Raw genomic sequence first — 12,987 nt, 5'->3', positions numbered from 1 at the left:
ATGATGCTAGGCATTTGAAATCTGTATATAGGCACAATCTGGGATCTAGAAGGCCACAAGCATGCCTAGAGCTATTTTCACCCTTAGGAAAAATCTGGGAAGATCTTAAATTCTCACAGTAGATAACCTTAAGGCTGCATATACAAACATGAGCTAAGGCTAAGGCCAGTCCTAAGCTATCTGTCTATGTGCTCTAAGATGTATTCCAACTCCTCCCGTAAATGACAAGAGTATTCAGGAAAATTTCTGCCCAAACATTAGCTGATTGATAAGAAACTGAACAAATCTCTCAGTGAGAATTAACAACAAAAAAACACTAATTTTTACAAAGTTAGTTAAGGAAATTTACAAAGAAAATAGCAATAGCAATAGCAAAAATAACTATTAGGGAAGGAGAAGAATTTGATCTGTAGTGTTGTTACATTACTTAAAATGTTCCATTTCAACAACAAAAAATTACAATATATGCAAAAGAAGTATGGCCCATAAACAGAAAAAAAGCAAATGCTATTTCTGAGGAGGTAAAGACATGGAACTTACTACACAAAGATTTTATATCAGCTATTTTAAATATGTTCAAAGAACAACAGTACTTTTAAAGAACTGGAAAAAAGGTGGATAATGATATTTCACCAAATAAGAATATCAATAACAATACAAAAATTGCTTTGTTTTTTAAAAAAATTATTTATGCATACAGACTGGGGTACAAGCCAGAGATGCAGGGGCAGTGACAGGATTCACCAGACAGAGTGGGGAGCAGAACAGGCAGATTGATGAAATACACTGCTGAGGGGAACAGCAGGCGGGTCAAGAGAGATCTGCCGTGCCATATAGGTCACCTCCAAGGCAGGGACTGAACTCATGCTGAAGTGGCTTTAGCTTCTTAGTGCTGTACTTTAACCCACTGTGCTTTAACCCACTGCACCACCACGGAGGACCCCAGAAATTGTTTTTTTTTTTAAAGAGCCAAGTAAAAATTCTTGAAGTGATAATTAAAGTATTAGAAATAAAACTTAATTATAGAGATTCAATAGCAGATCTCAGCAAGAAAAAGAAAGACTCATCAAAACTGAAGATAGTCAATTGAGATTTTTTTTCTCCCATCAAAGGAACAGAGAGAAAAAAAAATGGAAATAAAATGAACACAATCGCAGAATCCTGTGGGTCACACAAACTGTACTAATGTACATATTAAAATCTGAGAAAGAGACAAAAGGGGAAGAGAGAATAGTTGAAGAAATAATGTCTGAAATTTAATAACAAACAAATCCACTCATTGAAAAAGCTCTAAAATTTTGAAGTTAAATATACTGAGAGACATCTATCTCTACAAACATTGTACTCCAGCTCTCAAAAGACAAAGACAAAGGAAAATCTTGAAAGCAGCAAGAAGAGACTCATGTTTAAGTCATATTTGAGATTAACAGTTGATCTCACATTAGACAGCAGAAAGCAATAAGATGGCATACTCAAGATGTGGGGGGAAAAAAGGCTGTCCACTAAGAATTTCGTTTCAAAAACTAAAAACGAATTCACACATTCCCAGATTAATAAAACCAAACAGAATTCCTTTCTAGCAATCCTACCCTACAAGAAGTGTTAATTGGACTCTCTCAGCTTCAAATGAAAGCACACTAGATGGTATTTCAAATCCAAACAAAGAAATAAATAACACTAGTAAAGGTATCTACAAAGGGAAATATAAAATAAAATATAAATGTATTTTTATTTTAACCCCTTTTTTTTCCTATCTGATTTAAAAGACAATTGCATAAAGCATTTGTCTATATTGATAGGCCTATAATGTATAAAGCTGTAATTTGTATTATAATAATAGCATAAGGGAAGGGCAGGAATAAAAATATATAAAAATATATACTGCTGAAATTAAGTTGATCAATTGATCTGCACTATATTATTATAAATTAAGATGCTAAATGTAATCCATAGCAACCACTAAGAAAATAACTTTAAAAATACCAAAATAAATGGTGTAGGAATTAAAGTGGTACAATAAAAGACACATTTTTAACAACACAAAATGAAGCAGTAATGAAGAAACAGAAAAAACAATAAGACATAATAGTCATAAACAGTAAGACATAATACAGAAGAAAAATAAAAATTATGAAAATCATACAAAAATAGGATATACAAAATTGAGATAGCAAAGGCCTATCTTTGACAAAGCACAGCTGGAATGATCCACAAGAAATGAGGCTCAGTTCGGAGTAAGTTACTGAAAATAAACATAGCAATTTCTAAATTGCAACTAATAAAAATAAGTTTATAAAATAAACCAGGTCTATCATAATATTAAAAAAAAATGTCATATAACTTTCTGGATACAGACTTATACATATCTTCTCAGGTCTATGACTAAAAGTTAATGCCAGGTTTCATTTCTGCTGTAACAACACCCTGCAAATAGTGGCAGTAAGACTACAAAGATCATTTCCTTTCTAGCAAACTGATGATTCTCTCCAACATTGATCTCTACCACCTAATGATCTGGCATGGCATAAAAGTTACTATTTAGTGTGATCAATAAATCTTCTTTTGAGAAGCCTGAGACATGAAATACAGTTACTGTCACTTAATATCTACTACTTACACAAAAGGAGTAAAAGAGAGAATGAATATGTTAAATCATTTCCAAATATTAACTGTGGGTACTTTATACGGTGTATTAGTTAATAATCTTTTTTTAACTTACACCGTGTATCAAATTCAGAGCTTATACAAATAAAAGATTCCCCACTGACTTTTCTTCTACTATATTTGAAACCCTGAAAACATCAGAGACGCCACTGTAGCCATATTGCCATTTATGAGTCTATTTGAGACAAGAAGCAACTCCAAAGTCACAACCTGGGAGATGTAACTTCCTCTCCCCAATGAAGCCTTATTTGTTGTAAGTGTGGAGTTCAGCTGTGTTCACTAGAATTCAATTGTCAATTGTCTTCCTTGTCCCAACTGGACAAAAATGGTTTAGCCTCCTGTGGAACATGAGCACTGCAGAGACCTGGATGTTTCAACATCCTTATAACTGGATTCCAGCCCCAAAGCACATGTCAGCTATTCCAAGTCACTGATACTGGAGAGGGAATCTGGTGATGGCCTCTGTCTAGCTAGCTGCCTTGCAACATGTCCCAATCTCAGGAAGTTGGGATAAATCAGTAAGTAAAATGTTCACTAATGCAAAGCTATAGGAAGGCTCAAGAACTGGAGGCACCAAATCCTGGGCATCTGAGAAACTGAAAATAGAACTGCTAAAGATTTATATAGGCTGACGTTAGATCTCTAGATCTTTCACCCATCTTATATAAACATACAGTTATTCCCCCCTCAATCTCAACAGACTACTGAAGATCTATTTTCAGAGAATGATAAACTATAGGATTTTTGACACAAAATTGTCAAGAACACTGTTATGAACAAAGAGAGATTAATTCAAAGTCTACATACTAAGTAGTGAGAACCACTTATACTAGGCCAGCTCAAGAAAAATTACCCACAGAATGTAATACTGAAGAAGCCTCCTAACAAAATGACCAGATCCCAGCCCAGTCACACTGTGGTAAAACCCATTAGTCTATGACTTCCATTTACACACATACAGATTTTCCATTAGCTCTGTAGTGCTTCACTCTAATATCTGACTGAATAATATAAGAGCACCAAACATTTTCAAATGTCAAAGGCCACTGACATAAAAGACAATGACCAATACAAACAGCCAGGAAAAAAAAGACTCAGAAACACCATAAGTGACCAAAGGAAAAGCTCAAAAAGCTTTCATTAGAATCTTTAGGAAATATATTGTATTTGAGAAACCAAGAGCTTTGGAAGCTACTTTTAGAAAGAAAAATAACATTCACAAAATAAGAAAAAATATTGTTCAACATTTTTAAATGATTATCAGAAATGAAAAATTAACTAGAGGATCTAAAAGATAAAGCTGAATACATCTTACACATAGTAAAACAAACAGAAAAAGAAATATATGACATAAAGGGAAACTGTTTAAAAAAGAGAACTAGTAATGTAAGAATTCTAACAGGCTAGTAACAATAATTCCAGATAAAGAAATGGGGCAACTATCAAAATTAGATATTAGTCAAATGCATTACCAAGAAAGGATAAGTCTTAGAATTGGAGAACATGTATTTTTATCTTGAAAGGTCATATCCCTTACTGATTTTTCATAATTACTTTAAATAGAAATACACAAATTGTCTGTCATGGGGTCCCAGGCGATAAATTGTTTTTATTCAACTCAGAGAAAGAAAAAGTCAAAACATCAGTATAAATCAGGGCTTTTCTTTATACTATGAGATGCCAATAACATATAAACACCTGCTTTTACAATATGTGCTTATCACAAATAATTATAAATTAGAATTGTTGACTGATGCACAACACAAGTTTGAACAACTGTATAGGTTCACTTGTAGCAGACAAGTGGGCTGAAGTCAAAGATTCAACCTACTGCAGATTTCAGAGGCTGGTTCATTTAATCTATGGACACAAAACCTACCTGTAAGGAAAGTTTGCTATGTTATAAAAGGATTTTCAACTGCTCAGGAATGGGCATTCCTTAATCCCTAAATGTCTAAGGGTCAACTGTAAATCTTTATATACATTAAAGAGCTTATTTTAAAGAAAAAAATGAACTAAAGACAAAGTGTTCTTGTTGGGAATATATTCAAGTAGCTCTTATAATAAGTAAAGGCATTTCTTGAATTTAGCTGTACTAGAAATTTAATATATTGTCTTTTTTCCTTCACTGTCTTTTAATTTTTAGATACAGTTGACATAAAACATTGTCAATTAAGGAGTAAAATGTGTTTATTTGATAGATTTACATACTGCAGTATGATTCTAACTACAGTATTAGCTGATAACCTTTATCATGTCATGTACTTTAATTTTTGCATGTCGAGAAAGTTAATATGTGTTTTTTTTAAAGATTTATTTATTTATGTGTACAGAACTGGGGTACAGACCAGTGGTGTAGTGGGAGAGAGGATTCACCAAAGACAGAATGGGGAGCAGAACAGGCAGACTGACAAAGTACACTGCTGAGGGTAGCAGCAGACAGGTCAGAAGAGGTCTGCCATGCCATGTGGGTCAGCTCCATGGTGGGGGATTGAACTCGTGCTACAGTGGCTTAGGAGAGCTTCACAGCGTGGTGCTTTAACCCTTTGTGGCACCAGTGAGAGCTCAATATGTACTTCCTAATAATACTGAAGTTCATAGTACTTAATGTTTATATTGATTATAATCTTTATGTTGTATATTAGATCTCTAGAACTTATTTATTTTTTGTTATAAGTTTGTATATTATTGACTTTTTAAAATAAGTAGGCTATTTTCTTAGATTTCAGTTAATCTTGCATTAATTTAGATTGGTTTAGATGATAGTCCCCAGTTGTATTTTAGTATCTTAAATACAAAGGATTTTACAATATTAATAATGGCTCATTTTATAGACAATGAAATCAAGTCATAAGAATTGGTTTTTCCTTCAACTATACCCAAACTTGACATTTTTAATTAATTCCTTCTCAATTTAAGGATCACACACTCACCTTGAGGATCAACTTCTTTAGCTAGCTTCAATGCATCCGAGTTCGCAAGATCAGTGTTGGCTGGGGTAACAGCCAAAATCAGGCAGTTCTCCCTGGTGATGAACTGCATAATCATTTCTCTGATTTGATACTCAATATCTGGTGGTTGATCTCCCACAGGCACTTTAGTAATTCCAGGTAGGTCAATAAGGGTTAGATTTAACACTGTGGGAAAGGAAAAATAGAGTCTAAATACATCCCCAATGCTACAAGATAATCAACGAGGTAGAATCATCTGTCACTTTAAGGGAATAAAACAAGATAGCTTTATATATTTTATATCTGAATAACTCCAACTCAAGTGTGTAGAATATAAAACAGAATGCCAAAGGGCTTTCTCTATTTTTGTGACATAAGTGTGCTGTGCCAAATGATCATGTTAACATAATTTGAAAGGCAATGATTTGCATGCCTAACAGTTTTCTCAGAGAGCAGTTATATCCGTAACTAGGGGTTATAATTAAAACACTGAACAAGAAGTGCATATACTGTCAGCCTTGTACAGTGCCTTCAAATAAAAATTTTCAGAGAAAGATATGTCCTTCCCTTCAAAAGCATCATGCATTAAGATTCTCCAGCTTAGACTGTGGAAGAGCTGGTCTCCATCTGTAGTGCCATGAGGTCACTGTGTATGCCTTTAGTCGATGGATTCCATTCCATTCTGTAGCCAGATTCATGCGGAAGAATAAGGAAGAGCAGGAAACCACTCCAGTGCCAGTGACAACATGATCTAGCCCCCAACTGGCTGCTGTATACTTTCTATATACAAGTGTTGGTACCAAGTCCTCTTGGGAAGACCTCAAGGAAGTGCCCATGATCATTCATGTTCCATTTCCAAAACAGCAGAGCCAGAAAAGGAGTTATCAATGAGAATCTTTTAAGTGGCTTGCTCAATTCTATTTTTTTTTTTTAAGTCATCTCCTGCCTCCTCATCCATAAATCTGTGAGTTCTCGGGCTATCGTGTTAATGGCACTACCCAAACACTGTACTAGAAACCTGGTCATTTTTGAGAAAACAAACTACCTTTGATACAAATAATGCATGTTAATTAATAAATAAAAAAAAAGTTCAAGGATGAGAATTTGAAATTCTATTATTTGACTCACCATGTGGAGAACAGACTCGTAAATTAATGGGTATGGATGAAATGCCTTTATTCATTCCAGTCACTCGATCTGTTTCTGCTTCAATCTCATGGCGAACTTCATCAAAATCTGTAAATTTTTTCCCTTTGCAATGTAGAAATTCAGCATATTCTACAAAAAAAGGAAATGAGTTAATGCAAACTAAAATTCATGTATTCTTACAATAATTACAAGGTAACAATTTTTTAAATTGCAAGTCAAAGTATCCAAAATTGTCATTAAAATTACCAAGAAGCTCAGTTAATAATAAAGTGTTAACATAAAAGTTAAGAAGGCTAAATTTGCTGCTGTTTAGGAAAATACACACTGTTGAGAAGTGCTTGATTCATCTAATCTATTAAATAATTTAAAGAGAATTCTGACCCTCCCTGGGATAAATATCAGCATCTGACTATAAAAAAATACATTAGATAATGATATGCACAAAGCCTTTCTTCTAATCCTATTGAGGATTATAATGAAACACTGAGTTATATGAATATAGCTTCAGAATGAAGGAAGATTTAGAAACACAATTTGATTAATTATTTAAAAAGAAATAACAGAATATTTTAGATTGCAAATGGACTATCTGAAATAGTGTTAAAAATAGTTCATTAAATTATACTATTTAAAAGCTAACATTATTTGAAGTATACCATTTAAATTTAATTTTATAATTAAAGATCTTTCATTTTCTCAAGAAAAATATAATAAAGCATTACATCAAAAAAGATCTTTCTTTAAAAAAAAGAAATCAGTATGTATAGGCAGAAGGAAAAACTCCGACTCAGGATAAGCATTTAACCATCATCCACTATGGCAAGATCATTAGGAAGAAAATTATAAGATGTGACTCTGGTCTTCAAGTAGGTTAGTTTCATTGTGGTACTTCCACTCTCCTGCTAGTTTGGCCATTGCTCAGACCACTGGTGATAGACTGCCTAGCCCCACACAGCTACTCAGAACTGCAAAGTCATAGGGTTCTGAAGAGCTCCAAGTTTCTGCTTCAATTTAATAGCAAAGAACTTCAATGGCCTAAAGTTTCAAATTTAGAATGACAAGGAGTTTACTTAATTTCTGTCTTTCCTGTCATTGAAGGTGGATGTGAGTATTTCTCTCGTTTTCATGTAGTAATACATTCTGGAAAGTATATTATTTTCTGGAATATAGCAAGCTAAGACACCCAGAAGGTCATCTTCAATGGTGGAAGTCTACCCATCAAAGAAACTTCAGTGAGTGGGCTTCAGATGTCTAAACTAAAGAAAATAGCAACATTTGCATGTTCTTTCACAGGCTTCTCCTCATAGGTGCTGCTTTTATTAGACTAACCCCTCAGAATATAGACTATTTCCTACTCAGTGGCTAAGCCAGTGCCATCGAAATGTAAGGGCTTAAAGGTAAGTAGAGCATAAATCAATGAGAAAAATAAAGCAGAACAAAAAATGTCACCACCCAGAAAACAAATGAATAAGTAAAAACAAGTCGTACATAATTTAGAAGAAATAAAACAATACCTTTTAAATTCAGTATATTCTATGGGTAATGCATGCTTGAAGACTTCCCACTAACATCGTTATTACTTTTACAGAATGAATAAGCTTCTGGATCAAGCACTATGGTTTCAATTACGTTTCTAATCAGTAATTCAAGTAATATGTGTGGACTACTTTTGCTGCCACTAGATGGCGCCTACTTGCTTATTCTGTAGAAAACCAATGCCCTTTGAGAAGGCTGTAGAATCGATGCCATTTTCAAATTAGATTTAAAATTCATTCCTGGATGCCCGAAATGCTTTTATCTTAGAAATGAGAGATACATGGTGGAAGATCAATCCAACCTTTGTATCTTTTTAAGGAGAGGTTCCCACAAAGAGATTTCTGGATGCCTGCATTCATTCACTTATTCATCTCATAATTATTGAGTTCCTACTACTTGCCAGACATTGTTTCAAAACTTTGAAATGTAAGAGGGAGCAATAAGCCTCTAGCTTCATGAAGTTTAGATTCCAGTAAGATGAAACAGTAAATAATGTGTGTGTGTGCCAGATGATAAGTATTAACAGAAAATTAAACCACAGGGAGCTATTAAATACTGGAGAGGGACTGCTTTGTCATAGGCTTTGGTTGAGAAAGGCTCCTCTAATGTGATTAAAATGATGTTTAAGCAGACTCAAGAAAGGGCAGGAGCAAGCCATGCTTTAACAAAAGTATTCCCGCAGACCTGTGCTTGGCACAATGAAGAAAAGGGAAGGAGGCCCATGTGCCTACAGCACAGAACACACGGGGAAAGAGACAGATGGGTCAGAGCTATGATACAAACCTGGATTACACAGCGCCTTGGGCCACTTAACGGTCTCTCACTTTTACTGAGTGGATGGTAAACCAGCTGAAGAGTATTGAGTTAGAGAAAGATCAAATTCTAAATAAATAAATGTGGCTGCTGTGTTGCTAAGAGACGATGAGGAGCAAGAGAGAGAGTAAGCTACTAAAATAACTGAGGTAAAAAAAAAAAAAATAGTCCCTCCCTGGTGACGCAGCAGGTTAAAGCACAGCACTAAGAAGCTAAAGCCACTTCAGCATGGGTTCCATCCCCGGCCCTGGAGGTGATCCACATGGTACCATAGACTTATCCTGACCCGCCAGATGCTCCCCTCAGCAGTATACTTAGTTGATCTGCCTGTTCTGCTCCCCACTCTTGTCTCTGGTGAATCGTCTCACTGCCCCTGCACCTCTGCCCTGTACCTCAGTTCTGTATGCACAAATAAATAAATCTTTAAAAATAAATAAACAAACTAAAATGATGAAGATGAGAGATGATGGGGCTTAGACCTGGGTGGCACAATGGAGGAGGGGTGAGAAGAGGTTAAGTCTTATTGTATTTTGAAGGAAAACTCAACAGGATTTGCTAGTAGATTAAAGGTGGAGTATAAGAGAAAAAGAGAAGTCATGAGTGACTTCAGTGATTTTGACCTCACAACAGGAAGAACTTTGAAATGGAAAAAAAATAATAATAAAAGTAAAACAAAGAGGTTGTAAGTGTGTGGGGGCAGGGAACCAGGTTGCAATGTCTGCTCCATACTGCACACCACATGGAGAAACAGAGCTTCTACTAATATGAGGATCTCACAGCTGTAATACACCATTCACATTCACAGTCATCTGATGAATATCTGTTTATTCTGAAATCATTCCAGAAGATGGCAGCCAAGTGCTTGAGGAAAAGGACAGGGGTGTTTTGTTATTTTTTTTTTCTAATTAGCACAAAAATGCCTTTGGGGCTGAATACTGTCACCTGAGGAGAAGGCTAAACTAGAAATATATATTTAGAATCCATTAAAGTCAGACAAGAGGATGAGATCATCAAAATAAGACAGATAGTGAAGAGGTGAGAACACTGGGCATTGGGTTTTCTAATATTAAAGGTCAGGAAGGGCCCTCCTTGGTGGTGCAATTGGTTAGGAAGCAGCACTGCAAGCTAGCCAGCCGATTCAGTGTATGTTCAATCCCAGGTCCCAGAGATGACCCACATGGCGCAGCAGACCTCTCCTGACCTGCCCACTGCTCCCCTCAGCAGTATACTTTGTCAATCTTCCTGTCCTGCTCCCCACTCTGTCTCTGGTAAAGTCTCTCACTGCCCCTGCACCTTTGACTTGTACCCCAGTTCTGTATGAATAAATAAATAAAATTTTAAAAAATATTAAGAGGAAATAAATTTTTTAAAAAGTCAGGAGATGGAGAGAACAGGAGGGGAGAACAAAAGGAGAAAAACTGAGAAAACTGACCTAAGATCAAGAAAACTGGAATTTCACAAAAGAAAATTTTCCATTCCACCACATGATGACATGTCAGGTAAGGTGAGAACTAAGACTGGTGAGTAGAATGGGGCAAAATGAACACCCTTCAGAAGGTCTAGGAGTTGTTACAATTGAGTGGGGTGGATGATGATCTATCAGGAATGGAGTTCCAAGAAAATGGAAGGAGCGGAAGTAGAGTCTGATTGTCAACAATTCTTCTAAGGAGTTTTGTTATGAGGAGAGATAGAAGAGGGGTGTGAAATCAAGGGAGGTTTTGTAAAGATGGGCAAACTAATAGAACTGATGGTGGTGAGATCATTTGAGATTCATCAGACCAGAGTCAAGATTTAATACATTTGGATAAAGGTATTTTACATACTTAAAAAGCTTATGTATTTATGTATGTATTCTTACTGGTTAAGTCTACAATCACTGTCATCTTCACCACAGAATACATCACACCGACACTCACACACACACAAACCCACAAAGTGATCTGAAATGAATAAACTAAGAGTAATCATAGCAGGGATATCAACTTGTCTAATTACAACTGCCAAGTGTATCAGAACTAACGGGTCAGGAACCACAAAATTATTTTTCCATAGGCCCCAAAGAGCCACCCTGCAAATGATTCCAAAGGATGGAAAATTCAGGCAACACCTAACTGAATTTCCAAAAATGGTTATCTGGAATCCATCCTCTACCTATTTCCAAGGACATGTAGGTCACCTTGCCTCTGACAGAACAGTGATTAATTTTCAGACCATGAGCTACACTTTTTCCCCTGAAAAACACATCACAACCACAATTTATTGCTAAATAACTACACATCCAATAAGTTGAGTCTCACTCGTAACAAGGTTAGTCAGTCCTGCTATGAGATTCCCTAGCCCTGGTAAGCAGATCATAAGTAACAAAGGTGGGAAGTTCCTTTTCGAACAATTAACTACAGTTGCTTACTAAGGAGGGCCATCAACACTTACTTACATCATGAGGCAATTCCTAAATAAATCGTTATTAGCAATGTAGTTTAAAAGGATACAGTTTAATCTCCCTGTTGTCTGAAAATACAATTACGAATGAAAATCTTGGAAAGGATTATCACAAAGTAGTGTATCACTTAATTCACATCTGAAAAGGAATGCTCACATGATTGGGGTGGAGGAGGTGAAGGAAATTTTCACATCTAAGTCAAAAGCTACAGAATAGGCTGTTCTACTGGTGAACGGTCCAAATGCTAGACTTTTTTTTTTGTTGTTGTTAACATTTTAAAGGACAGGTTTACTGGGAAAAGGAAAAAGAAAAAGAAGCACTTGCATAATTGGACACATGAAAATCTCTTTTTCAAACAATTCCAGGTTTCAGCCCAGGATCAATGTGAATGGATAATGACTAGATTTCTCAGCCACAAGGTCATAATCAGGATGAAGTGCTATGTATCTGACACAGGCTGTCTGCACAGAAACAGTGAAACCCTAAAAATGCACTCATGAAATTCTATTTTGTGCCAGTAAACCTATCTCGCTAAAATTCACAGTATGCTTTCAGTTTTACAAAACAAGGCACCCAGTTTTTAAAGTATTTCCTGCTTCCCCAATGTTAAAAAATGTCTAATATGTGAAACAAAGGCTAAGATACACATTGATATCAAAGGACAATTTGGGGAAAAGGGAAGGAATTAGAAAATCAAAGCTATTGCTCTATTTTATTTTTATTTCCCTGTAAAACATTTTAGTCCTGTCATTATACTGGTCATGAAAAACAAATTATACCAGGTTAAACATCTGACAAATTGTTTGAGAGAAGGATGAGATGCTTTTTGCCGGGCAGCATTCCAATCGTCTGTGAAAAGCGCAGCATGACCATAGAATTAAATATTTCCAACATGTCTCGTCCGTGGGGAAAAATATGCATATGTTTTGATTAATCAAGGTTAAATAGAACAGAATAATTATGGCACACATGCATATCACCACTTGTTAACCTTTATTCTAGGAGATATGTCCTCAATATGTTAGCTAGACTTGTTTCTGAAATGTTTTAAAAGCAATGTTTTGTGAATACAGGACTCCAATGAAAATAGAGTAACTGATTCATATAAACAGGGGGCAGGTTTCAGAACAACTAGTTGCATTCCTTGGCTGTAAAGAGTATCTACATCAGACTACATTAAGAATCATAGTTCCTCAAATGCAGAGACTACATTTATTTTCGCCACTATGTTCCCTAAGGTCTATCATTTTTATTCTAAAGAATACCTTCCTCCTCTTTAAAGGAGTTCACTTTGTATACAATTGAACAATGGTAGCTGGGGAACCAGAGAGGGCAAGTGTAGGGGGCAATGCTTCCATCAAAACTTAAAGTAATTCCAAGTTGAAGACAAAATTCTAGAACTATGGTTGAATAAAGAACAGGGCGGCCTCCCTG

General features: G+C 35.6%; 1 protein-coding gene across 5 annotated transcripts in view; it reads right to left on the bottom strand.

Annotated features, from left to right (window-relative positions):
• Positions 1–12,987, bottom strand: part of DNM3 (dynamin 3) — a 484,254-nt gene that overhangs the window by 348,226 nt on the left and 123,041 nt on the right. For all 5 annotated transcript variants that reach the window (XM_012728988.1, XM_004688484.2, XM_004688483.2 and 2 more), the window contains exons 3-4: positions 6,744–6,893; positions 5,598–5,801 (exon numbers count right to left, since the gene is read on the bottom strand). In XM_012728988.1, coding sequence (XP_012584442.1) covers positions 5,598–5,801; positions 6,744–6,893 — 354 coding nt within the window. The remainder of the gene's footprint in view (positions 1–5,597; positions 5,802–6,743; positions 6,894–12,987) is intronic.

This window comes from Condylura cristata, unplaced genomic scaffold (assembly GCF_000260355.1).
Source record: "Condylura cristata isolate star-nosed mole 26May11 unplaced genomic scaffold, ConCri1.0 scaffold00024, whole genome shotgun sequence".
Taxonomy (NCBI): domain Eukaryota; kingdom Metazoa; phylum Chordata; class Mammalia; order Eulipotyphla; family Talpidae; genus Condylura; species Condylura cristata.
Note: the sequence above shows the minus strand (reverse complement) of the source record. Positions and strands in the feature narration are given on the sequence as shown.